Consider the following 27,184-nt stretch of genomic DNA (forward strand, 5'->3'; position numbering starts at 1 on the left):
AAGCTACCCCCCTTCTAAATAAGTTGTACTGAAATCAGTACAGTGCGTATGCCTCCTGACATCCCTGTTGCCAAATCAAAATTACTAGACGCTCCTTTGAACAAGGACAGTCTGTTTGGCACCAAAGCAGAAGAGGTTCTAAAAAAGATGGAAGAAAAAGCTTAGTCTGTGCAGACAAAGATTTTTTGCAAGTGCAGTCTCCAAGATGCAGTAGGCATTGCTCCTTTCCAGCCTCCTCAAGGCCATCTCAAACTAGACCCAGGGCAAACAGACCCCCCCCCCCAGATTGCAGTCTCAGGGTATGCAGAAATCTAAGCAATGGAGTACCTCCACTTCTGAATCAGTGAGTGCTAAGCCACCCCCTTACGGAAAGAATTCACAATGACTTCTCAACTCTTCTCCTCACTTCTGCTCAATTGCTCATGCCCCTAGGAGGAAAACTTGCCCATCATGCAAAAAACTGGACCTCCATCACCAAAGACCAATGGGTCCTCAATATTGTATCCCAGGGATACAAATTTTACTTCCACTCACTGCCAACCCCAAAAGAGTTCCCAGACCTTCCTCCAAACCAGTGGGCAGAGGCACAAAACCAAGTTCAATCCCTGCTCTCCATAAGGGCAGTTCAGCCTGTTCCTGCAGAACAGATAGGTCAAGGGTTTTACTCCAGACTTTTCCTGGTCTCCAGAAAATAGGGCACTTGGCACCCAATCCTAGATCTTTCCATTCTAAACACCTTCCTGGTGGTACCAATATTCAAAATGCTCACCCTTCAGCATCTTCTCCCTGTCGTGCCCAAAGATGCCTGGTTAACCACCCTAGACCTAAAAGAAGCCTATTTGCACATCCCTATTAAGGACTCATGCAGGAAATACCTATGTTTCAGGGCAGGATCTATGCATTATCAGTTCTCTGCACTTCTCTTTGACTTATCCACTGCTCTCAGAGTCTTCACAAAATGTTGTGCTCCAGCCATTGCCTATTGCAGACATATAAAGATTCAGATTACCCTTGGATGATTGCCTGATTCAGGCAGATGGTCAGGAAAAGCTGTTGCAGCACCTGACATTTTTAAAGAACCTTCTAACATCCTTGTGGTACACTATCAACAAAAAGAAATTGAAACTAATCCCCAGTCAAAAGATTGTGTTCCTGGGATCAAGCTTGGACACAGCATCCCAGATGGCATTCCTTACTCCAGAAAAACAAGCCTAACAGGCTGCGGTGGTGCAGCAGTTAGCGTTGCCACCTCACAGCAAGAGGTTCTCCGGTTCGATCCTTGGCTGGGGTGCCTTCTGTGTGGCGTCTGCATGTCCTCCCTGTGGTCGCGTGGGTTTCCTCCGGGTGCTCCGGCTTCCTCCCACGTCCCAAAGACATGCTGTAGGTGGATTGGACACTCTAATTTGGCCTTAGGTGTGAGTGTGTGCATGTGTGTGCCTTCTGTGGAAGGTTGGGCGCCGGGCTGGCAACTCAACACCGTAAAACTCCACAGCCAGTCATGAGCGGACAGTGATCTGCTGTGGTGACCCCTAACCGGAAAAAAGCTGAAAGAAGAATCTAACAGGCTACTTTGCTCAAATGGCCACCACAACCCAGCTTTCTGCAGGGAAAATCCTGCAGGCTCTAGGGTTCATGGCCTCTTGCAGTCTACTAATTCCATATGACAGACTGCATATGAGGAAAAGTACAGTTTTGTACCTACCATAAATGTAGATGTCCGATAGATATGCAACTGCAGTCCTGACATATGGGTTGTCCTGCCTCAGGCTGCCCTTCGGTCGGCCGGATTCCAAAGTCTGGGTCCGGCGTCGGCTGATGTCACCTCTTCCCCGACGTCAGAGCGGCTGGGGTATAAAAGCATCAGCCGACGCCATCTTCTTCAGTGTTTCTTGCCCCAGATGCCAGGTGCCCTCCAAGGAAGGCTAAATTTAGAGAATGGATAAAAATTCCGTATCTGCACAACAGTAATAAACAGATACACCATAACAGATATCCCCAGCTAATTTGAAAAAGGGGGAGTGGACCCAAAAAAGAGAATCACAGAGGGGTAGGAGGGTGGGAAAACCTGACTGCAGTTGCATATCTATCGGACATGTACATTTATGGTAGGTACAAAACTGTACTATGTCCTTCAAGAATGCAACTGCAGTCCTGACATATGGGTTGAATACCATAGCCAAGCTGGGGGTGGTAGGATCTAAGATAAGGATGGTGTAGCTAAAATGCCCTGCAGGACTGCAGAAGCAAAGGCTGCTCGGGATCTGGAATATAAAGGCAGGTTGTAATGTTTGGAAAATGTATGCACGGAGCTCCATGTAGCAGCTTCTAGAATGTCCTTTGTAGCCACCCCTCTTAGAAAGGCTGTGGAGGTGGCTGTAGCTCTGGTGGAGTGTGGCCTGATATTGGCTGGCACACCTTTTCCATGGAAAGAGTAGCAGAATCTGATGCAGTCTCCAATCCATTTTGAAATTGTTTGTTTGGAAATTGCCTTTCCTTGTACTCCAGCAGCGTAAGCTACAAATAGTTGGTCAAACTTTCTGTTGGCCTTTGTTCTGTCCAAGTAGTAGCACAATTGTCTGTGTATGTCCAAAGTGTGCAGAAGCTTTTCTCCTTTATTTTGAGGATTGGGAAAGAAAGTAGGCAGGTGAATTGCTTGATTTAGAGAAACCCTGGATATCACTTTTGGCATGAATGAAGGATTGGTTCTTAAAGAGACTCTGTCCTGATGGAAAATGAGAAATGGAGGTACTGCCATGAGGGCCTGTATCTCCGAGACTCTTCTTGCTGAAGTAATTGCCAACAGGAAAACTTTTCCAGGAGAGAAATTGCAATTCTGAAGATGCTGCTGGCTCAAAAGGAGGAAGAGTTAATTTTTCCAAGACAAAGTTGAGGTCCCATGCAGGCACTGGTGGTTTTCTTGGAGGTTTGATATTCTTTATCCCTCTTAGAAACTGTCTTAGCAAAGGATGTGAAAACACAGGTGGATCACAGTTGTATTTTGCTGAAATTGCTGAGGCGTGTATTTTTATGGAAGAATATGAAAGGCCGTTGTGAAGCATTTCTGCCAAGTATTCTAGTATCTGTGGGATGCTCATTACTGACGCATCCTGACCCTTGTTGGCATTCCAGATGTTGAATCTCTTCCATTTGGCTGAATAAGTTTTTCTGGTGGAAGGCCTGTGTGCTTCCAGTAAGATCTCTTGAACTTTTTTGGAGAGAGAGATATGGGGAGAAGTCATGGAACCCTCCAAGCTGTCAGTTGCAATGTTTGCAGGTTGGGATGAACAGTCCTGTAATTGTGCTGAGTTATAAGCAGAGGCCATTGAGGCAGGTGCCACGGCTTGGTGCGAGTTATGCTCCTTAGAATTGGATACCAGTGCTGTCTTGGCCAGTCTGGAGCTATCAAAATGCCTTTCGGTTGTTCTGCTTTGATCTTCAGTAACACCTTGGTCATTAATGGAAGAGGTGGGAATGCATCGATTGTTAGAGAATTCCAGCTGAAGGAGAGAGCATCTATTCTCCAGGCTTGAGGATGGTGTGTCCTTGAGCAGAACTTCTTCAGATGATGATTGAGGTGTGAGGCAAAGAGATCTATGTCCGGCCTTCCCCATGCAGGAGTTATTTGTGAAAAAATGTCTGGATGCAACATCCATTCGTGCGGGTCCATAATGTTTCTGCTTAGACTGTCCGGCAGAACATTGTCCTTGCCTGGAACAAACTGGGATTGCAACTGTATGTTCAGTTTCAGGGACTTTTCCCAAAGAGTCATTGTTAGTCTTCAGAGGGGGTAAGAATGGGTGCCTCCCTGTTTGTTTATGTACCACATAACAGTGGTGTTGTCTGTCTTTATTAGCAGATGACCTTGCTGAAGAAATTTTCCGAAGGCCTCGATTGCATGAATCACTGCCAATATCTCTTTTTGATTGATGTGCAGATGCAATTCCCGGGGTGCCCATTGCCCTTGAATGCATCTGCCCTCCATGTGCGCCCCCCCATCCATGATCTGAGGCGTCTGTTGTAATGGTTTGGCTTGCTTGAGGTTTGTTGAAAGACATGCCTTTGTTTAGCTGGCTTGCTTGTGCCCACCACAAAAATTCCTTTTGTAGACATGGAATGAGTGGAATAATTGCTTCTAAGTTGTGGCTGTGTTGAGACCATAAACTTTTTAGGTACCATTGTAGTTTTCTCATGTGTAGTCTTGCCAGTGGAATTAGAAGAATGCAAGATGCCATGAAACCCAGGGCCTGCAGGATTTTCCTTGCAGTCATCTGGGTGTGCTTTGCTAGGCTTTTGAAGTAATCTGGTAATTGTTCTTGCTTTTCTTCTGTGAGGAAAGCCATTTGTGAGTTTGTGTCCAGTTTGGCTCCTAGAAAAATTATTTGTTGGGATGGCAGTAGTCTTGATTTTGAATGTTGACTGTGTATCCCAAAGCCTGTAGTAAGTGAATGACATAGTCCAAGTTTCTTATCAAGGCTTGCTTGCTGTCCGCTTGTATAAGGCAGTCGTCCAGGTAAGGGTATATTTGTATCCCCTGAAGTCTGCAATGTGCAATTACTGATGCCAGGCATTTCGTGAATACTCTGGGTGCAGTAGATAAGCCAAAAGGCAATGCTGAGAATTGATAATGCTCTGACCCTGCAAGAAATCTAAGGTATCTTCTGCAGCTGTGTCTGATTGGGACATGCAGGTATGCCTCCTTGAGGTCCAGAGTAACCAGCCAAGACCCCTTGCCCAGCATGGGAAGAAGTTGCTGTAACGTCAGCATTTTGAATTTTGGCACAATGAGAAAAGTGTTTAGAGCGGACAAGTCCAGTATAGGTCTCCATTGCTTTTCTTTTCTTGGAACAAGGAACAGTCTTGAGTAGAATCCCTGGCCTTGTTCCTGAGGAGGAACCTTTTCTATTGCTTTGATTTGTAGCAGCTTTAAAACTTGTATGAGTGCCTCTGCCCTTTGATTTTGTGGCAGGTTTGGCATGCCTTGTCTTGTTGGTAAGGTATGGAAGTGGAACCTGTAATCTTTGTCTATTATGTCCAAAATCCATTTGTCCTTTGTAAAAACGTGCCAATTTTTTGAAAATAAAGATAATTTTCTGCCTAAAGGTGCTTCTCTTTGAGCCTTGGTCGGCGGTGTCAAAGTCAAGTCATTGTGATTGTCCCTGTGGAGCAGTAGAAGTCCCTGCGCCACTTCTCTGATTAGTTGGTTGCCATTGGCGGCCCCTGTAGGAGCCTTGGTATTTCCCTCTACCTCGAGCACGCCTGTTTTTTCCCCTTTGGAACTTGTCAGTGTCTGGAAAGGACCAATTCTTCGAAGGCCAATTCCTGCTGAACCTTGGTGGCTGAACCTGGAGGAAATCTTTGACTGTTTGTACTGATTTAGCCTTTTCCTCAATTGATTTCAACACACCCTGTGCATTAGCACCAAATAGTTTGTGTTTTTCCAGAGGTGCATCTAGAAGCTTTACTTTAACATGATCTGGCAATGTCTGTTCTTTCAACCAAGCATGTCTACGTATGACGGCCCCTGTCATAGCTGCCCTACATGAAGCTTCCAGTGCATCATAACCACACTGAAGAAAATGATTGCTAACCTGCTGAGTATTATGAACCAAATCCTGTAAAGCCTTTCTATCTAAAGGCTCAGGAGAGGCTAACTTTTTCTGTAAATCATCCATCAGGAAATCCTGATACTGAAACATATGAAAAAGACAGTTAAGTGCCCTCATGGCAAGGGTGGTTGAGGTATAAACTTTTTTACCCCACCACTCCAGGGACCTAGATTCCCTGTCTGCGGGCAAAGGATTTTTGGCCGTGGAAGTGGCCATTCCTTTGGGCCCCTGAGAAATAGTTTCTAGATCAACAGAGTGGGCCTTAAAGAGATGTTTATGAGTTTCAGGAACCCTGTAATATCTGTCTGGCTTGACAGGAGCAGGAGGGAGAGAATCAGGAGAAGTACTGGAGTCTGAGTACACATCATCCAATACATCTAACACTGGGGGTATAGCTAAAGGCCTGTGCTGGGGTAACTTAAGGAAAGTCCAAGGCCTTTGCCTGGCGTCGGAGAAATCCTGGCCCTGCCACTGAAAATGCTCTCTCATGGAGTGGAGAATTTCCCCGAAAGAAATATCCTCAGGAGGAGAGGCAGAGGGAATGGATTCATCAGCATCAGAATCCTCGTAGGCCGGGAAGGATTCTTCCTGGGAATCTGAATGGCCTGACTCACCAGAGGCTTCATCTGAGGAAAGGGTATCTGCCTGCTCAACCCTAGGCCTTTTGTCTGAAGGCGGCTGAGAACCTCTGTCTGGATGAGCCTGAGAGCCCCTGATTAAAGAAATTAGATCTGCAGTTAAAAGATATGATCTGTTTATCAGAAGTGGGACCCTGTGAAAAAGATTTAGGAGGGTGAGACTTAGCCTGGCTGGCAGCCTTAGCACGTGTGTAGGCCTTGATGGACATAGACACAGGAGGCCTAGCTGCCCCACGTGCTGGAGTAACTTTGTCCACCGGTATGGTGTCAGGCAAATCTTGGGCTTCGGTTTCAGGAGGAAAATCAACAACCGGCACCGGGGTAGCCTCTGGGACCGAAGTGTGCGGTAAAGCGGTGTCGTCGGCCTGGAGCGGTTGAATTACCGCCTCCGAAGAGACTGATGCACTCGCGGTAGGCTTTAGCGTGGTGTCGGTGGAAGTCGCGGGCCGCGAATGTCGGTCCCGGTCCTTCCGTTTTTTGGAAATATGTGCTGCCGGTAGTTCCGACGGCATGATATAGGAGTAATTTTCCCCAAAAAAGTCTTCAGCAAATTCTGCCCGGCGCCTAAGTGTGCGCTTATTGAAGCAAGCACAGGCAGCACAGGCCGAGACGTCGTGGTCTGGGCCGAGGCAGGGAAGGCAGTAAGAATGGAAGTCCTTATGAGGTCAGATGCGGGCGAAAAATCAGCGTAACAGAACTCCTAGGGCAGGAAGCAATTGCAAAAAAGTGCGTCCACAAGCCAAGAGTTTTGCCAAAAAGCCTCTATGCAAAAATAATTGAACTGGTAAAAGTACAACTCCAAAGGCAGTATTGAAACGAAGTCTTCTTCAATACAGCACAAAGTGAAAACAAGCGCTTTCGCCTGGCGATCCCAGGCTTTTTCAAGTTACTTTATGAGGTATTTGTTTACCACAAGACAAGCAATTATTAACTTTTGCAGTTTTATCTGACATCGGCTGAGGCAAGAAAAGGTTCCCCAACGGTGTACTTTGCTTTTTGATGACTTCGGTATCTGAAAACACAGGAGCTGGCCGACCGACACTTGCGAACTGCTTCTGCTTTGGGCACCGCGCGGCAAGAAGATGGCGTCGGCTGATGCTTTTATACCCCAGCCGCTCTGACGTCGGGGAAGAGGCGACATCAGCCGACGCCGGACCCAGACTTTGGAATCCGGCCAACCGAAGAGCTGCCTGAGGCAGGACAACCCATATGTCAGGACTGCAGTTGCATTCTTGAAGGACATCTTCAGTGGTACTTAAGTAGCCCTTGGTGCCAACGTTCTCAGGACCTGGAAACCATCATATCTTATCATACCTTGTCTAAGGACAGAGTTTCTCTGGTGGGCAGCAGCATGCATCCACAACAAGGGACTTTCCTGTACTCAACCCCATGCCGCCCAGACCCTAACCAAAGACGCATCAAACTATGCCTGGACATCTGGATGACAAGTGCATTCAGGGCCACTGGAGCCCAACTCAAATTTATCTGCACATCAACCAAAAAGAGATGCTAGCTGTTCAGCACGCTCTGACAGCTTTCAGATCCCTACTCTCACCAGGACCCCTGCTAATGAAAACAGACAGTACCATAGTTATGTGGTACATCAACAATCATTGGGGAACCCACTCACTCTGCAGGCTAGCCGTGGCCCTGAGGAACATGGCCTTGGACATACATATTCATCTGCAAGCTCAGTTTCTGCCAGGCAGACAATTTAAGCAAGAATCTCCTAGACCCACACAAGTGGCAATTAGACCCCAGCACTTTCAGCCTTCTAACCCAGAAATTGGGGACCCTGGAGGTGGACCTTTTTGCCTCTCCCTACAATCACCAGCTCAGCAAATCCTGCACCAGGACACCTCACAGCAGGGCCTGGAAAGTGGATGCCCTATCCTTCCAGTGGGTAAACCTTTCAATCTGTGCATTTCCCCCTCTGCCTCTTCTCACAAGAATATTACTCAAGATAAGACAGGACAGGACAGACTAAGGGCAATCCTGATTGCCCCAGACTGACCACGCCAGCACTGGTACTCACTTCTGCGCAACCTGTCACCAGCGCCACCCTGGCACTTACCCCAGATCCCCAACCCTCCTCACTCAGCAGGAGGGACTGATCTTGCATCCACAACTGCAAACCCTGAATCTTGCAGCCTGGCATATTCCTTGAATTCTCCCCAAGTGTCCAGCCTAAGCAAGCAGGTGCTGGACATCATTCTTGAAGCAAGAAGACCCAGTACAAGGAAATCCTATGCTGATAATTGGAAAAGGTATTGTTTCTGGATTCAGTCTAAAGGAGAGGACACAATACTGCCTTCCTTACATCTAATCCTGGATTACCTAGCAGACCTACTCCACAGAGGCCTATCCTTCTCTTCTATTAAGATCCATGCCTCTGCCATCTTGTCTCATTAGAACACTGAGCCACCTCTCTTCTCTCACCCTCTCATAAAACAGTTCCTGAGAGGGGCAAACAACTTAAGGCCACCAAGGAGAGTCCCCACCCCTGCTTGGGACCTTATCTTTGTACTGGAAAAGGTCACGCTACCTCCATTTGAGGTTGCAGCATCTGCAGATTTAAAATTCCTCTCTTGGAAAACAGCCTTGCTTCTGGCCATCACTTCAGCTAGAAGAGCGTCAAGCACTTATGGCTGTGGAACCCTTCATTATTTTTCCTGCTGACAGGGTCCCCCTCGGGATTAACCCTTCCTTTATGCCTAAAGTGGTGTCCAGTGTGGCTCTCAACCAATCTATCCATTTGACATCCTTCTTCCCTAATCTTCAAAATAAAGGGGAAAGGATCCTGCACTCCTTAGACATGCACAGACAGCTCAGATTCTACCTTGATAGGACTAAACCCTTCAGGAAATATGACCAGTTACTAGTCAGTTTTGCACCAGGGGCAGAGGGCAAGACCATTTCAAAACAATTTCTAAATGGATAGAACAATGTATCAATTTCTGCTACAAACACCATGTGAAACCAACCCCTCAGGAGGTCAGAACGCATTCCACGGGGGGCAACTGCTACCTCTACAGCATTCCTCAGGGGAGTCCCTACCAGGGACATTCTGGAAGCTGCTACCTGGATTTCTGTTTAAACCTTCACCAAGCATTACCACCTGCCTATCTTTTCCAAATTCAGGGCGGGTTTTGCAACAGCAGTCCTGCAGGGCATACTAGCCATCCCCAACTCTTCTTGACTGCCTCCACCCATTCTTCAGCTTTGGGAATCAACCCAAGTGTGATGACTACAACAGTGAAACATGAAGAACATAGTGCAGCTGTACACACTTACCATAAATGTAGATGTTCGAATGTATTCACTGTTGCAGTCCTGATTTCCCACCCTCCAGCCCCCTTGGCTCTCTCCTCTCTATGTCTATTACTCACGCCATACAGGGCTATTGGTATTTACTTTTTACTGGTGGTGTTTTCCCACCATGCCTTAGCTCCCTATTTGGGAGCTCCTGACATTTGGGGCAAAAAAACTGATGTAATGGCATCGGCTGCCTGTTTTTATACCCCTGATGACCTGACGTCAGTCTTGAAGTGACAAGCAACCGACGCAGAAATACTAAGTCTCTGGTATTCAGGCTGACTGAGGGTTACCTGCAGGCAGATAACCCAAGTGTGATGACTGCAACAGTGAATACACTTAAACATCTACATTTATGGTAAGTGTACACAACTGTACTTTCTAATATTGTGTGGACCAGTTTTGAAATAAACACGAAGACAATTTCTTTCCTGAAAGTCTTAATGAGTTGATATTTAATGTATGTATTTCTGCACAGATATAACAGGTGTTGATGTGGTGTTTAAAAACTGTGTTCACATTAATATTTTTCCTTGTGTATACTGATATGAAATCTAAGAGCTTATTTTGTTCAAACAAAAATAAGGAGTCCTTAAAACATAATGATTTAGGAAAAAATGGAGTCTGTGCAGCCCTCATCATGGTAATCTAATTACATTTGAAGTCACTCTATCTTAAGCAGAAAATAGCTCTAGAACACTTAAAACATAATTCAAATCTGGTTTAGTTGTGTAGGTTTTGGATATGATTTTGAAAGAAAGCATTTTGTGACTATTAGAACTGATATTTATGGAGGTCAAACTAAACTGTATCAAATAATAAATTATGAAAATGTCTTAAACAGTATGCATAGGAGTATGATGAATCAAATGCTGGATTTTACAATTGAAGTGATTAACAGGTTGTATGCTGTTACTGTATTTTAAGGAGAGAATGAAGTAGAAGTTGTTACAGAGAGAACAAACGATAGAGTACTTCACGTGCTCATCTTGTTAGCTCATACTTATCTGCCTGTCACATATATTTGCTGTAGTCCATTGTTACAAGTCAGCATTCAGTATTTTAACTTGTTTTAATGAGCTTTCTGGGTGGATCTCTGTGCTAGGCATTGCATAAGTAGCCATATTGATGCACTTTTTAAACTGTTTAAATCTTTTATTGAAAACTGATGGTAATGCGTATGTTTTTTTTTTTTCGTGCTTTCCACAGAGGGGTATTTGATGCCTCGCTAAAAATGGCTGGTTTCTATGGACTCTACACTTGGCTAACTCATACTATATTTGGGATCAATATTGTATTCATTCCTTCTGGTATGTACCATTAATTTTTTTTTTTTTGCTTAATTAGTTTAGTAAAATGTGTACATTTTTAACAATTGTTTTCACTGCTGAGCATTAGTAAAATATTTTAAGAAGTGTTCTTTATCAGGTGAAATGACTGTGAAATCCTACAATGCTTTAATTTTTTTAGCAGCATGTAGATTCTGAAAGAAAATGTGTGCAAGTTAATTCTGAATCTGGAAAATCAGACACAATCTATAAAATAGTATGCTATTATGTTTGCTTTAATAGAAGCCTATCATAATCTTATTGGTAAAAGTGAAACCTGATCAGGGGAGCTGGTCTTTTAAGAACAGGTGGTCAGTAAATAGTGGTATGATGTTCATCATATAGATCACTGCCACAGTAGCCATAGCTATATAGATTACATCCTGCTAATGATATAACAGGTGACCAAATTCCAGATCTTCAGGGCACCTTCCAAACACCCAAACTGTTAATCATCTCAAGCTGAGCTGACTCAAAAAACAAGATTGGTCACCAAGCCCTTCAGGGCTTTCATGCCGACAGAGAGAAAGAGGTTAAAAACCCTGACAAATATAATGCAGAAATAACCCATATAGCTAAGGCTACTGCAGCAGTGATCATTCAAACATCTACTGTTATGATATGGTTACTTACACAACTTTACTGTCTTAGTCAGGCGATTGTTCAGATTAAGTCACCCCTGTTTTGCTTTGCACAGCTGTGGATACGGCTGTGCATATTTTGTTGATTGGCAGGCTGATTTTTAAGTTACTGACAAGAAAATACAGTTTAACCCATTTCCCATGAGTTTTGTCTTAATCTGAGCAATCAGATTGCCAATTGTTCTGTATTTCATTAAATGTTAAATGGAACTCAGTCTTGCAAGGTGGTCCAGAAGTATTTTATGCTTTATCAGTGAATTATAAATTGTAGGCCATAATCTGAATTGCGTTTCTTTTTTACTTCGCACATTTTAATTTGCACTGTTTGTATTGTTTGTGTGCATAGATGTGAGGTCTGTCAGACTGAGATGTCCATCAAAAATGCTACTGGATAATTGTGGGTAAATGTTTTGTTTTAGTGTTGGGATTCTGGCATATGCATTGCTTTTTATGCACTCTTCATTTCTGCAGACTGAAGTCTTAGTACTTCCCTAAAATGAGAAGCTTACTTATGAGCAGTTGTAAAGGTGGTGGGAGTATTAACTGAACTTTTTTAATTACTGAAAGTATTTTCTGCATTAAATGTTGAAGTGCTGTACATGCCTACAGTGGGAAGCTTGCATCTTGCAGCTTGAGATTATCATTTACCTTTATCTCTGTAATTGTAGTATATATATTCTTAAAAATCACTATAAATTTACTCAGTCCGCAAAAATATTGGTGTCCTTCCATATCACTATTGCAGTATTCTTTACATAAGGGATCTTCTACAAAGAATAGCCCAACAATCCAGCCTGTATACCAAAGACTTTAAAACCTATAGATGCTGTATGTCACACATATGCTTCCCACTTAAGATGTAGGGCGTAAAGATGATGTACAAATGCAGACACTCGAAACTTCTCTGCTGCCAGTCTGAACGCCATTATCGAACATCTGTCTGAACAGCCTTCTGCTGTGCTGGTTACCAGGCTGCTTTCAGATAAGTGCCTGTTGGGTTACTTTTCTCCTTTTTTCAGTTTTTTCTTGTATTTCTGTGCATGTCATCCAAGAAGGGAAAATGTCAGTATGGGAGTCAGTTTCCCCCATAAAGACCACTGCAACCAGTATCTTTTTTGCTTGGGCACTTCCCATGATCATACACAGTCCTCTGTCTTTTAAGCGTTTGCCCCTAAGACCCTACATAGTTGATTATCCTCCTTATCCATATACCTTGAGAACCAATGACTTAAGCTGCTGGCTCAGGGTGCTGTGGCAGAATCCTGCCATTTTGAAACCAGCTGTCTGCCAAAAAGAAGGCCAGAAAGACTAGACTTGATCTAGGTGCTGTTCATTCTGCCACAGATGTCTGTGTAGAAGCTAGTGAGAGCCCTGAAGACTGCCTGGTGCTAGCCTCACATTCTTCTGCTGGGACCCTATTGGAGGTCGGTATGGATCAGAATTCTCACACGTTCTTGGAGGCTTTTCCAATGTCTGCTTCAGACATTGAGGGAGAACCTCAGCTGTTTATTTTTAAGGGACTGAAGGGGATTCCTCAGATTTTAGTGTTGGAAGAGATCCCAACCATCATTATTGAATCTTGCCAAAGGTCTGAACCTCTGATAGTACATAGAGCGGATGTCCCACTCAAGAAAAAGCAGAAAAATTAAACATTTTCCCCCTGTTGCTAAAGATCCACAGCATGAATGGTAGGATTTTACTTTGGGTCTTTTCATTGCTTTAATGGCCTTGAAACATCTCAAGGTATATCAGTTACTGTCCCTCCCTGGTCTTCCACACCTTTTAAGAGGCCTAGAGAATTGGATTCCTTAGATGAGGACTTGGATTCTGGAGAGGAATTCCTTGCTTACTCTTCTCAGATTCCTTCCCCTCTAGACTGTGATTCAGAGGAAGAGGACTCTTTGAGTCCAGATTCCTCCTTGGAAGAATTATCCTTTGGGGATAGTGTTGCCTGCGTGTTGGAGTATTTTAAGTGGGACTGCTCCCAGGTCTGTGACATCCAAAATGCATATGAGCTTCCACAAGTGGAGTTTCCTAAGCCATCTGCTGTTCCTCCTGTTTTGACAGCCCTTTTGGACACCTTTACTGCTACCTCTGTAGGTCCTGATTCTCACCCTCTTGCTCCCAAGAAATCTGACAAGTTTGACAAGGTGCCACAGGATTGCATATTTTTGTACGTGTCCTTCTGCTGATCCTTATGTGGTTTCAGTTTCCTCTGATAAACCTTCTAAGTTGTTACCTTTTACTAAGCTCCTTCCTTCAGATAAGGACAGTCAAGCTATGGAAAAGTTGGATGACAAAGTATATACTGCTGCCACTCTTTTAAGGCTATTCATTACCAGACCCACATGACCAGGTATATTTTGGCTGTTCTTTCTCAAGTAGTTAATGTGGTGTCTGACCTTCCTGGTTCTGATGGGAAGGCTTCTGCTGTTTCCCTGCTTGGGTCCACTTCCCAGGTTGCCAGTCACTCTATATAAAGTGCAGCTATGATGCAGCTGATGCCTCTTCCAGAGCTGCTGCCTTTGGTTCTGTAATGAGGCGTTATTCTAGGCTACATCATCAGGCTTTACTGTTGATATTAAAGCCAAGCTTTAGAATGCTGCTGTAGATAATAAAAATCTTTTTGGGACTGCTGTGACCTGTTGAAAGTTCCTTCAGGATAAGGGCAAGGCCTTGCAGGAACTTAAACATATTTTTTTCTCCCCTTTCTTCTAATTCCATAAAAATTACCCTTTTAAGTCTGCCTTTGTTTGTAAGTTGACTCATCCTCATTCTAAAGGCAAGAAGGGGTCTAGATGCATTTTTCCTGCTAAATCTACTCAAACTGCTTCATCTCAGAAGCCTTCTTTTTAGAACAAGCGTGTCTACATTTCATGTTTGGCCTTCCCTTCCACTCGGCCAGGTCCCTTTGTTTTTCTGTCTTTCTCTGTCTCTTCCAAATTAGTACTAGATAACCTCATACTCTTGGGTGCTCTTATTCATCAGAGGTATTCCATGGTTTGGAAATCCCTTCTTCCCTTTTCAGGCATTACTTGTCTTTTACATAGTCTGGGGTTCACCATAATTCTCAAGAAATCAGTCCTGACACCGTTCCAGGATCATGTTTTTCTTGGGTGCAGGCTTCAGACTGTTCACATGCTGCCCTCTATTCCTGTTGTCAAGGTTCTGTCTTTGGCAACCTTTTTCCAGTCTCGTATTCCTCTGTCCTCTCTCATGACTAGGGAATTTCTCAGGGTTCTAGGATTTATGGCCTCCACTATTCCCATGTGCTGTCTCACCAGGCTCCAAATGAAATTTTGGTGGTACCTCATATCAGTGTGGCTTTAACATTACCTCCCCTGGAGTTTCCAGTTCCTTTTCTTCCTTGTCACAAACTCGAGCTTCAGTGGTGGATACATCAACTTTCTGTCAATCCAGGGCTTCCCTTCCAGGCTCCAATTCCTTTTTAGGAACTATTCATGGACACCTCAGACTTGGGGTGGGGAGCTACTTGTGGGCTCGTGACCATATCAACTTAAAAGAGATGAGCCCTGCTTCTAGCTGTGCAAGTTTTTCATTCCCTTTTCCATCCTGACCCCCTCAAAGTTTTCACAGACAATACCACTGCAGTGTGGGATGTCAACAAGCAGGGGGGAGTATGAACTCCTATCTCCTTTGCAGATTAGCTTTTCGGATCTGGGATCTGGTTGTCAAGTATTACGTCACTGTTCAGGTGGTTTCCATTCCTTCAGAGCACACTCTAGTGGCAGACTCTTTCAGCAGATCCAGAACACAGACTTATGAATGGATGCTTCACAGAGATGTGTTTCTGGACATAGTCCATCGTTGCTGTATTCCTCAGGTAGACCTTTTTGCCTCACCTCTGAACAGACAGCTTCCTCTATTATGTTCCAGAGTTCCTAATCCTCTGGCTTGGAAAGTGGATGCCCTCTCATTTCCTTGGAAGGGGATGGTTTTGTATGTCCCCGTATTTTCTCTTTTACTTTGAGTTCTGCACAAGATCAGGCAGAACTCTCCCAAAATCTTGCTGGTTACTCCCTTCTGGCCCAGGCAACATTGGCTCCCCCTGCTTTCTCACTTGGCCAGGAGCAATCACCACAAGTTACCTCATTGGGTGGGTCTTCTCACAGAAAACAAGGGATCTCTTATCCATCCTCACCTGTCCACTCTTCAGATGACACTGGCTGAATAGGGTTTTGATCCCTTTTAGTCACCTGTTTTCTGAGGACATGCTCCAGGTTCTGCAGGAGGCCAAGAAACCCACTACAAGAAAATCATGCATGTCCAAATGGAAAATAATTTCTCTCTGGTGCCTTTCTTGCCATCAGGATCTCCTCTCTATGGAAGTTCCTTTGGTTCTTGTCTTATTTGTGTGATCTGTGCCATTCTAGGTTGGCATATTCTTCAGTTAAGGCTCACTTCTCAGCAGTCTCTACTTGTCTGCCCTTAAATTCTCCTTTGGGCTTTCGGTTTGAGGTCATGCAATTTCTTAAATGTGTCCTTTGTATCAGGCCTCCCGTGAAGCCTATTCTACCTTGTTGGTACCTCAATTTTGTACTTGAAAAATTGACTCAGGTTCCTCTTGAGCATGCTTCTTCCCCTTCCCTTCCTAGCAACATTGCACTTGGAAGGCTGCTCTTCTTTTGGCTCTTACTTCAGCCAAGAGTGTCAAAACGTCAGGCTCAGATGGCTAGTCCTCCTTTTTTTAGTTTTTCATAGAGACACGGCTGTGTCTTCATACTAACCCTTCTTTTATGCCCAAGGTGGTTAGTGAGTTGTCCCTTAATCAGTCTATTCATCTTCCTTCTTTTTTCCTTCACCACGGTCTGCCAGTGAGAAGATTCTTCATACCTTGGATCTGCATAGACAGCTTGGGTATTATTTAGATAAGACAAGTGCAATTCACAAGTCTAAGCAACTTTTTGTTTCTTTTCATCGTAGGACTTTGGGGTTGACTGTTTCCTAGCAAACCATTTCATCTTGGATTTCCAAAGCCATTTCATTTTGTTATTATTTTCATGGCAAATGTCTTTCTTTGCCTGTAAAGGCACATTCTGCTAGGGTATCAGCCTCTGGTGCTTTTTTCAGTTGTTTGGATACCAGTTCCATCCTTGAGGCAGCTACTTAAAATTTCTTCACATAACATCCACTAAACATTAGATATTGGATGTTGTTCCCAGGGCCTAGGCAGGTTTTGCCAGGGCTATTCTGCATGGGCTTGTAGTGGGCTATTCTGTGCCTTCCTCCTCCCAACCTTCTTCTTAGCTCTATACTCCCCCTTATGTAAAGAATACTACAGCAGTGATATGGAAGGACATAGTACAGTTATGTAAAGTCTTAACATAACAGTAGATGTCTTTCTTTTCACTGTTGCAGTATTCAACCCCTCCCTCCTTCCCCCTCTTTTCTAGCTCTTGCCCTGTGTTTTTATTGCCGTGTTTGCCAAGGGGCCCTTGTTTTCTTTTCCTTATGCCCCTTTTTTCCTTCTGGATGTACATGTTCTCTTTTGTCCCTGAGGGTATTCTGTTATTCCTGTGGGGCATTTCAGTTCTGAGTATTTGCATCCATGTAAGATCTAAAGGCATTGGTATACTGGCTGGACATTGGGCTATCCTTGGCAGGAGATCCCTTATGTAAAGGATACTGCAACAGAGAAAAGGGATATCTACTATCCTGGTAAAATTTACACAACTGTACTTTCCATGCACATTAGAAAGGGACACATTATTTTTGATTGTTGCCATACTGCTTCTATTCCTTCTTGTTATGAAAATAAAGTCAATGGTTGATGGAATAAATCTAGATCCAGCACCCCTTCACCTCGCACCATCTCTCCATATCAGTCTTTAAGACAGCAACCAAGACTAAACTGTGCCCTGCTAAATGTTAGTATATTGGTGATTGTTCAGCGTAAACATTGCTGATCTTGCTCATGATTAAATTAGTTTTTTTTCTATTTAGACATCACACTGAGGGAGTTGCATGCTGCTGCACAGCTCTGTGTGTCTTAATGTGAACAATTGCCCTGATTCCTACACAGATTTCTTTTATTTTAATAAGATATAATTCTTTTAAAACCCACCCTGAATGTTGGCTTGTTTGAATTCTGAAATTTGTTGTTCCCAAGACATTTAGTCTCTGAACCTGGCTACAGGCCTTTCTGCTAACTTTGGAGTAGGGCTGAAAAAACAGGCTCTAGGCTGCATAAGATGCTGGGTTTTCTTTCATTTGATAGTTTTTGTGTATGCTGTTCATCCAACAGGAGTAGTAAAGAAGTTTACATTTGCAGTTGTTTTTTCTGTTTTTTAATTTTACTGTCTTTGTGTATACACAGCTTTGGCAGCAATCCTCGGTGCGGTGCCTTTCCTGGGAACATACTGGGCAGCTCTTCCAGCTGTGTTAGACTTGTGGCTGACAGAGGGTGAAGGCTGCAAAGCTATATTGCTTCTGGTTTCGCATCTTCTGCCAACATACTTTGTTGATACTGCAATATATTCAGACATATCAGGGTAAGAGTTCCACATTTTTAAGTGCCAAGAATAAAGTTATTTATGAAGTGAAAATGCAGAAGGTTTTTGTTTTATATGGATTATTGACTGACACAGAAGGAGAAAGGCTGAAACAAAAATTAAAGCTGCCTTCCACCAGGAGTGAAACTAGATAAATTGTGGCTGAGAGTTTTAGCCCATAAAAGGCAGAGCCTTTCTTGCCATGCCATATATTCATTTACTTATGTAACATGCTTGAAGGGGTGTTGCCCCTCACTCCCTTAGCATAAGTTGTTAAGTCAGGGTGCATGAATTGATTATCTCCTCCATGCCACCTGTCCCACAGACATTTAGTTGAAGTTGAAGGATTATTGTCTTTAAGTCAGTGTTTTACAGTGTGATTTAGTGATCCTGTCTCTCTCTCTCTCTCTCTCTCTCTCTCTAATTGCAAACATTAAAATATGTGCTGAAATAATATGTTAGCAATAGGCTTTTCCATTTACTTAGCCATTGATATATGTGATGGACAATCATTTTGGTCTAAATGTCTGTGAGGAAATACATTTTGTATTACTTAATCTCACAATTTTAGTCCTAGACCTTTTGGTTACGGATGTTTTATTTTTGTTTCCTTTTTTGACAGTCTAACTAGGTATATGGCTTATTTTCAGTGGAGATATGTGGTGGTATAGGCATTGCCAATTTTGCCTAAGAAGAGTATGGAGTTATGCCCCAAGTAATGCACATGGCACGGATTCTCTGACTGTATTAATCACTGATTCTGTCTGGCTCTGAGCTACTAATGAGTTTCATCCTGCAGTTTTGGATTTCATGCCATCATTCTCCATTTGTCTTATTTGTAACTTTGAGTACATCAGACAGTAGTTCTGGATTTTCCCTGAAAAGAAACACCTGCATCTAATGGTTTTATTTGGTTAACAATCAGAAATATTTCAAAGTTGGGTTTAAGTTGATGCAGTAACAAACACAGAGGTTTTAACCCTGACTCTCTTCTAGTTTGAATAATTTGCCTGGCCATAAGGGTCAGTGTGTAGAATAGGATCAACTGGTCATTAGGTAGTTCTCCTTCAAGCTGGAGAATTTTTGTGTCTCTACAGAATCATTCCTTGGTAGACTACAGAAATTAGCCATGGGCAATCAGAATTTCATTCTTTTAGTGTGTTAGTAAGGGACAAACTCATTAGCAAGCATGCCCACTGCAGTCATACATGTGCAGCATGTTTAACTCTGTTTACTACACGCATTGCACTTGGTAATGACAGTGTTGGGAACTATATGAAAATTTTCTGAGGCTATGTATATGACAGTCAGTAGGGCCACTTGGGCATCCAGTAATTTTAATGTTATTTTGGTAAAGAACTTGAATGAGTTCTACAATCGTTATACTGCCACCCCACTTGCTTTCATAGTTCAATATGCGGATGATTCCACCCTGATTTGTGCTGCCCCAACACTACAAAAACTCCAAAAAATCACCTAGCAGTTATTTAATGCTGTGGAATCTTGGCTAAACAATGCACAACTGATACTTAACCCTACCAAAGCAAAACTCATGCTCTTCTGTGTCCAACTAGAGCTGCAGGCACCCACCTACTATTCAATATCTCATCATTAAACCATACAATTATTTCTCCAGTTTTCCAAACAAATTTACTAGGAGTGGTTATTGGCCATAATATATAATTCGACATACAAATATCACAGACCATAAAAAAGTTCAAGAAAAAACAGGAACCCTGTACATAAATCTACACTTTCTAAATAAATCTTCAAAGGCCAGTATAACAAGAACCCATCTTATCTCTAGGCTGCTGTACGCCTCACAAATTCTTACAAACATTAAGAAATCTGACCTAGCAAAACTTGAAACTTTCTATAATAAAACTGCAAAGTTTGCCATAGTAACAAATTTCAGATCACATCATTGTTTGGCTTTAAAACAACTATCCTGACTCGATCTACCAAATCTACTTGCTTATAATTAACACACGTTTGCCCATCGAATACTAAATCAGCCAATAAAAATACCAGTACTTCAAAATCTACTAATACACTACTCCAATAACAGGGTATTGTGTTTCAGTAACAAATCCTTCCTAAATATATCGAAACCTAACAATGCAGTTGAGTTCCCTTTACTCCATTGACATAGTCAAAAATGTGGAATTCCCTGCCATTAAATATCAGAACTACTACTAACACTTCCAATTTAAAAAAAAAAAAATAACTTCTCAAATCACAGGAAATAGATGATGTTCTTCGTGTTTCACTGTTGCAGCCATCACATTTGGGTTATCTGCTTGCAGGTAGGCCTCAGTCGGCCTGATTATCAAAGTCTTGGGTCCTGTGTCGGTTGCTGTCTCATCTTCCATGATGTCGAGTAGTCAGGGGTATAAAGCATGCAGCCAACACCATTACATCAGTCTTTCTTGCCATGCGGTGCCCGAAGCAGAAGCAGTTCGCAAGTGCCGGTCGGCTGACTCCTGAAATTTTTGTTTTTGAGTTTCAGATCCGAAGTCTACAACTAAGCTAAGTACCCCATTGGGGAACCTTTTTCTTGCTCTAAACCAGTGTCAGTAAAAGCTAACAATTGTATTTCTTCTGGAAAGCAAATATCTCATAAAGATTTTCGTTTGTACTGCATTCTTTGCCTAGGCCCAGACCACGCTGTACCTCGCTGTCGGTTTTGTATCTTATTCAAACCTCGTACTATTCGTCATCGTTCATTTTCGCATCTAAATATTTTGGTAGTCTGTTCAATTATCCAGAAATGGCTTCGGTAAGCCACCCGACTACCAACATTCTGAAAAAATGCAAAGATAAAGACAGAGACAGACCACATAGGTCCAAAGCTGCCAACGACACTTCTCCTAAGCTAGTCGCCAGTTCGCCGGTACTCCATGAGGCGCTTTTGCAGCCCCTGATGCCCACTACTTCAAATTCGCAGGCCTCTACTAAGACCCATTCAGAGTCCAGTATGCCACGAGATGCTTCTTCGACTGTGGAACCTGAAGATGTCTCTACGTTGGATGGGTCTGGAGCCGCTGTGCAGGCACCGGCGTCTAGGGGTGTATTCATGCCTACTGACTCGCATATTAAACTGACGCCATCTTCTTCTTCAAGGCCTAAAACTTGAACCATGCCCAGAAAACCAATGACCAGACCGCATGGTCAGGCCCCTATGCCTAAAAAACAAATTATAAGAATGGCTGAAGACCTTATTACTCTAATTAGGGGAAGCCACCCTTCTCCCTGTAAGACACCTAGAACTGATTTTCCTTCTGATTCTTCTGATCAGGATTCTGAAATTTCAATTTTTTCTGATGACCAGGATTTGCCATTATCTACCTATGAGGATTCTGATGCAGAGGACTCTCTGCTTCCCCTCCAGAGGATTTCTCTTTTGGTGAAACCTTGCTTACTCTTAGGGAGCATTTCCACTGAGAAAGCCAGGATTTCTCTGACTCCAAAATGAAGCTTATGGAATTCTTACTCCTGCCTCAACACAGGCCTTTAGCAATCCCTCCTGTACTGGACATTGTAGATTATGCCTTCTCGGAATCTAGCCTGGCCCCTGACACTTTACCTCCTGCTCCAGGAAAATCTGATGGGTATTACAAGGTACCTGACTCTCACAAGTTCCTCTTTAAAAATCCTACTGCGCATCCCGAGACCATTTTACAGGGACCCAAGGGCATTAAGGTCACTACTGCAAAAAATCCTACCCCCCCTGATAGAGATTCCAGGGCACTGGGTAGATGGGGTAAGAAGGTATACACTTCTGCAGCATTAGGCATTAGGGCCTTAAACTGCCAGTTTCATATTTTGAAGTATCAGCGGCATATTATTGGATTGTTTAAACAAAAAATGATGTTGATTCCTGACTGTGCTGAAAATAAAGAATTACAGGATTTAATGCATTCTGCTGAACAAGTGGGAAAACATACTTTGCAATGTGATTTTTATTCATTAGAGGCATCTTGCAGGGCTGCTGTCACTGGGTCTGTACTTAGAAGGCATGCTTGGCTTAAGGAGCAATCTTTGCCACATCATGTTAAAGCTAAATTACTGGATGCTCCCTTAAACCAAGACCGCCTCTTTGGCAACAAAGCAGAAGAAGTACTTAAAAAGATGGAGGAAAAAGCTAAATCTATGCAAACTGTTAAAGATTTCCTGCAAGTACAGCCTTCCAGATTTAGTGGGCATTGGCCCTCTAAGAATTGGTCCTTTCTTGCCTCTTCCAGACCTTCTCAGTCCCAACTCAGAACCAGCAGAACACCCATTCTTCAGTCCCAGTGTGCTCACAGGACTAAGCAGTGGGGGGCTCCCACTTCCAAAGCAGGGAGTAGTAAGACTCCCCCCCCCTATGGTAAACTGTCTCAATGACTTAACTTTAAACCTTCCAAGCCCTGCTCAACTGACTGTTCCTTTAGGGAGAAAGATTGCCCTGCATGCAAAAAATTGGGAACTCGTTACCCAGGACAAATTGGTTCTAAATATAGTTTCCCAACGATACAGATTCCACTTCCACTCCTTACCAACCCCAAACAGTTGGCCAGACCTACCACCAAGTCAGTGGGCAGAGGCTCAAAAGCAGTTTCTCTCTCTTTTAAGCATCAAGGCTATTCAACCTGTCCCAGAAGAAGAATGGGGGCAAAGTTTTTGCTCAAGACTTTTCCTGGTACCCAGGAAAGACAATTCCTGGCATCCTATCCTGGACCTGTCTATCCTAAACACATTTTTGTAATCCCAAAATTCAAGATACTAACTCTTCATCAGCTGCTTCCCATGCTAGGCAAAAATGCCTGGTTGGCAACACTGGATTTAAAGGAAGCCTACCTGCACATCTCAATAAGGGAATCTTGCAGAAGATACCTACGCTTCAGAGCAGGCTACATGCATTATCAGTTCTCTGCACTGCCCTTTGGCTCATCTACTGTGCCCAGGGTATTCACAAAGTGCCTAGCTCCAGTCATTACATTTTGCAGGCAAAGAAATATTCAAATATACCCATACCTGAACGATTGTCTAATTCAGGCAGAAAGCCAGGACATGCTATTAAATCATCTGGCATTTGTAAAGAAATTGCTAACTTATCTGGGGTACACCATAAACAAAAAGAAATCAAATCTTGTACCCTGCCAACAAATTGTATTCCTGGGAGCAAGCTTGAATGCAACTTCCCAGATGGCCTACCTCATGCCAGAGAAACAAGTTCATTTGACAACCTACTTCAATCTACTGGCCACAAAGACCCAGCTATCTGCAAGGAAAATACTGCAAGCACTGGGGTTCATGGCCTCTTGCATTCTACTAATTCCATATGCAAGACTGCATATGAGGAAACTACAATGGTATCTAAAAAGCCTATGGTGTCAACATTCTCAGGATCTAGAATCAATGATTCCTATCATACCTTGTTTAAATATAGAGTTTTTTTAGTGGGCAGAGGCCTGCCACCAGAATAGGGGACTGCCATTCTCTCTACCCCCTGCCGCCCAAACCCTAACAACAGACGCATCAGACTATGCATGGGGGACTCACTTGGCAGGGCAGTGCATTCAGGGCAAATGGAACCCAAGTCAAATGCACCTACATATCAATCAAAAAGAAATATTAGCTGTACAGAATGCTCTGACAGCCTTCAAGGACCACATTCTTCCAGGACAATTATTGGTAAAGACGGACAACACCACTGTTATGTGGTACGTAAACAAGCAGGGGGGAACCCACTCATACTCACTCTGTAGACTAGCCATGGCTCTGTGGAACACAGCCTTGAGCTACTAAGTGCACCTACAGGCTCAATTCCTGCCATGAAAGCTAAATACACTGGCAGACGACCTAAGCAGAAGTCTCATGGACCCACACGAGTGGTAACTGGAACCAAAAATATTCAACATGTTGAGAAACAAATGGGGGAGCCCAGAGATAGACCTGTTTGCCTCCCCTCAGAACTACCAGTTGGACAAATTCTGCACAAGGACTCCTCACAAATAGGCTTGGAAAGTGGATGCCCTGTCCTTCACCTGGAAAAACCTATCAGTTTATGCCTTTCCCCCTTTGCCTGTCCTCTCCAAAGTGCTACTAAAGATCAAACAAGACAAACCAAGGACAATACTGATTGCACCGGACTAGCCTCGCCAACACTGGGTACCCCCTCTTGCTCATTGCATCACTGCTGGCACCATGGCACCTGCCTCGGACCCCTGTCCTGCTGTCCCAGCAGGAGGGACAGATTCTGCACCCACAGCTTCAAACCATGAACCTTGCAGCCTGGCTAATTACCTGACCTCTTGTTACCATCCCACAGTAGGCAAGTGATGGATGTCATTCTGGAAGCAAGGAGGCCTAGTACTAGAAAACCCTGTGCTGAAAAATGGAAAAAATTCTATTCCTGGAGCCAAACTCAGGGGGTGGGCACAGCAGTACCCAATTTACCCCATATTCTTCAATACTTAACTGGGATGCTTCACAAGGGCTTCTTCCATCAAAATTCATGCCTAACCCATTTCAGCACATTACAACACAGAACCATCCCTCTTCTCATCCACTGCTGAAGCAATTCCTCTGAGGGGCCAAAAACTTAAGACCACCCATGAGAGCCCCTACTCCAGCCTGGAACCTTAACTTTGTATTGGAAAAACTCACTCTTCCTCCCTTTGAGACAGCTGCAAATGTAGAGTTGAAATTCCTTTCTTGTAAAACAGCCTTCCTTCTACCCATCACTTCAGCAAGAAGGGTATCTGAATTGCAGGCCCTCATGGCAGTGGAGCCTTTCATCGTCTTTCATGCGGACAGGGTGTCCCTCAGGACCAATCCCTCATTTATGCTGACGGTGGTATCCAGTGTGGTCCTTAATCAGTCCATTCATTTGCCAACCTTCTTTTCTAATCCACAGAACAAAGGGGAACGAATACTGCACTCCTTGGACATGCTCAGACAACTTAGATATTACTTGGACAGGACTAAGCCTCTCAGGAAATCTGAACAGCTGCTGGTGGCATTTGCCCGCAGGGGCAGAAGAGAAGGCCATTTCAAAGCAAGCCATTTCTAAGTGGATAGGCCATTGCATTCATTTCTGCTATAAGCACCATGGAAAACCTACCCCACAGGGGATAAGACCACATTCAACCAGGACTGCATCTACCTCTACAGCCTTTCTCAGTGGTGTCCCTACCAGGGACATCCTGGAAGCTGCTACCTGGAGTTCTGTGCATACCTTCATCAAGCATTACCACTTGCCAATTTTTTCTAAATCCAGAGCTGGCTTTGCCACTGCAGTCTTGCAGGGTCTTTTAGCTGGTCCAAATGCTATCTAATTGCTTCCTCCCATCCTTAGCTTTGGGAATCTACCCAGATGTGATGACTGCAACAGTGAAACACGAAGAACATAGTACAGTTGTGTACACTTACCATAAATGTAGATGTTCAAGTGTATTCACTGTTGCAGTCCTGGTTACCCTCCCTCCAGCCTCCTGACTTCTATTGACTATAACTCTGTTCTTGTTTACTATGCTTAAAGCTTTTTGGTGTATTTGCTTTTTTGTTGGAGGTGTAACCTTGTATATAATTGCTTCCCATTATGGGGGCATCTGACATTTGGGGCAAGAAAAACTGATGTAATGGCGTCGGCTGCATGCTTTATACCCCTGACTACCTGACGTCATGGAAGATGAGACAGCAACCGACGCAGGACCCAAGACTTTGATAATCAGGCCAACTGAGGGCTACCTGCAAGCAGATAACCCAAATGTGATGACTGCAACGGTGAATACACTCGAACAATTACATTTATGGTAAGTGTACACAACTGTACTTTCTCTGGATTCCTCCTACATACAGAAGACATGTTGATTGCCCATTGGTGTGTACTTGTATTTTTAGTGGACTGGTCTTCCATCAAGGATCTGTGCTTTATCGGTGCTTTATCTTTGTTGCTTTGTCAGGCTAGGAGTTTTGCTCAGGCTGATCAGTTTTGTGCCTCCCTCACTTCTTCCTTTCTGCTACGTACCTAAAAGTGAATTTTTTCTATTTCTTAATCATTTCTGCTATCTCTGTTACATCTTTTGTCTTCGCTGCCATCACCATATTTTGTTCTCTTTGTCCTAGCTGCTTTGTATTGGTCCTGCATCACATCTGCACCCAGTCCTTTCCACCTCTTGGTGACCTTACTTTTTGCCCTTATTGCTAGCTTCATATTCTTACATAGCTGCATAGGCCAAGTACAAAATCTCACATTTTCCTACCACATTTCTAACTCATCTTATAGGTTCATAGGTTCAAAGATTCATAGGAGGTTACTAGACTAACGGCTCTAGGGCCTTTACAATCCTAGCCATGTAATACAACTGTATCCCCTAACTGACCATTGTTAGATGGTTCCTTAATTAACGATTGTCAGATGGTTTGATTGCAGAGTGATTCTGTGATTTCACTGGCTGCCCGTGTCTATGAGGGACATAGGTGCTAGCCCAGGAGTGAATTTACGGTCTCCCATCCAGTTGTCCAGGTTGCGCTTAAGTAGTGTCATTGAGGAGCTCTGCTTAATGTGAATTGGTAGTTTATTCTCAAGTGGCAGTCTCTGGGAGACATATCTGTCTCTCTAGCATGTTTTTTTAAGTGACAGGCTAGGTTGAGATCTCTGAAGCAAGTGACTCTTGCCCGATTTGATTTTCAGGTGTGCAGCATTTCCATTAGGGCAGGGTCAGAGACTGCTCTGTAGGCCAGGCACAGGTCACCTCTCAGCAGCCACAGAGTACAGTGACAGGGCTTTCAGTCTTTCCATGTAGGTCATGTTTTGGAGTCCCTGAATTCCCTTGGTCATGAACCTCTCTGGTCTTTCCAGCTGCTGCAGGTGTCTGGTGAGGTACATGCAAAAGGGAGCATTGTACTCTATTACTGGTCTGATGAAGGTTGAGTAAAGAGGAGTTATATGGATGTGATGCCCTTACTTATGAGGTGTGCAATGTAAAAGGCTTTCCTTACTGCCATGGACACATGGTGATCGAAGTTTAGACTGCTTTCAACTTGTATTCCCAAGTCACACACCATCAGGTTCAAGCTTAGGGGTGTGCTGCCTATATTGTAATTTGCAGAGACTACCTCTTTGTCAAAGAGGACAACAATGCACTTTTTTTGCAT

General features: G+C 43.6%; 1 protein-coding gene across 1 annotated transcript in view; it reads left to right on the forward strand.

Moving 5' to 3' along the window:
* TMEM245 (transmembrane protein 245) overlaps positions 1 to 27,184 on the forward strand; it is a 1,232,464-nt gene that overhangs the window by 1,134,486 nt on the left and 70,794 nt on the right. The window contains exons 15-16 of the mRNA XM_044065650.1: positions 10,769 to 10,869; positions 17,866 to 18,040. Coding sequence (XP_043921585.1) covers positions 10,769 to 10,869; positions 17,866 to 18,040 — 276 coding nt within the window. The remainder of the gene's footprint in view (positions 1 to 10,768; positions 10,870 to 17,865; positions 18,041 to 27,184) is intronic.

Source organism: Protopterus annectens, chromosome 3.part0 (assembly GCF_019279795.1).
Source record: "Protopterus annectens isolate FY-2018-M chromosome 3.part0, PAN1.0, whole genome shotgun sequence".
NCBI classification, from domain to species: domain Eukaryota; kingdom Metazoa; phylum Chordata; order Ceratodontiformes; family Protopteridae; genus Protopterus; species Protopterus annectens.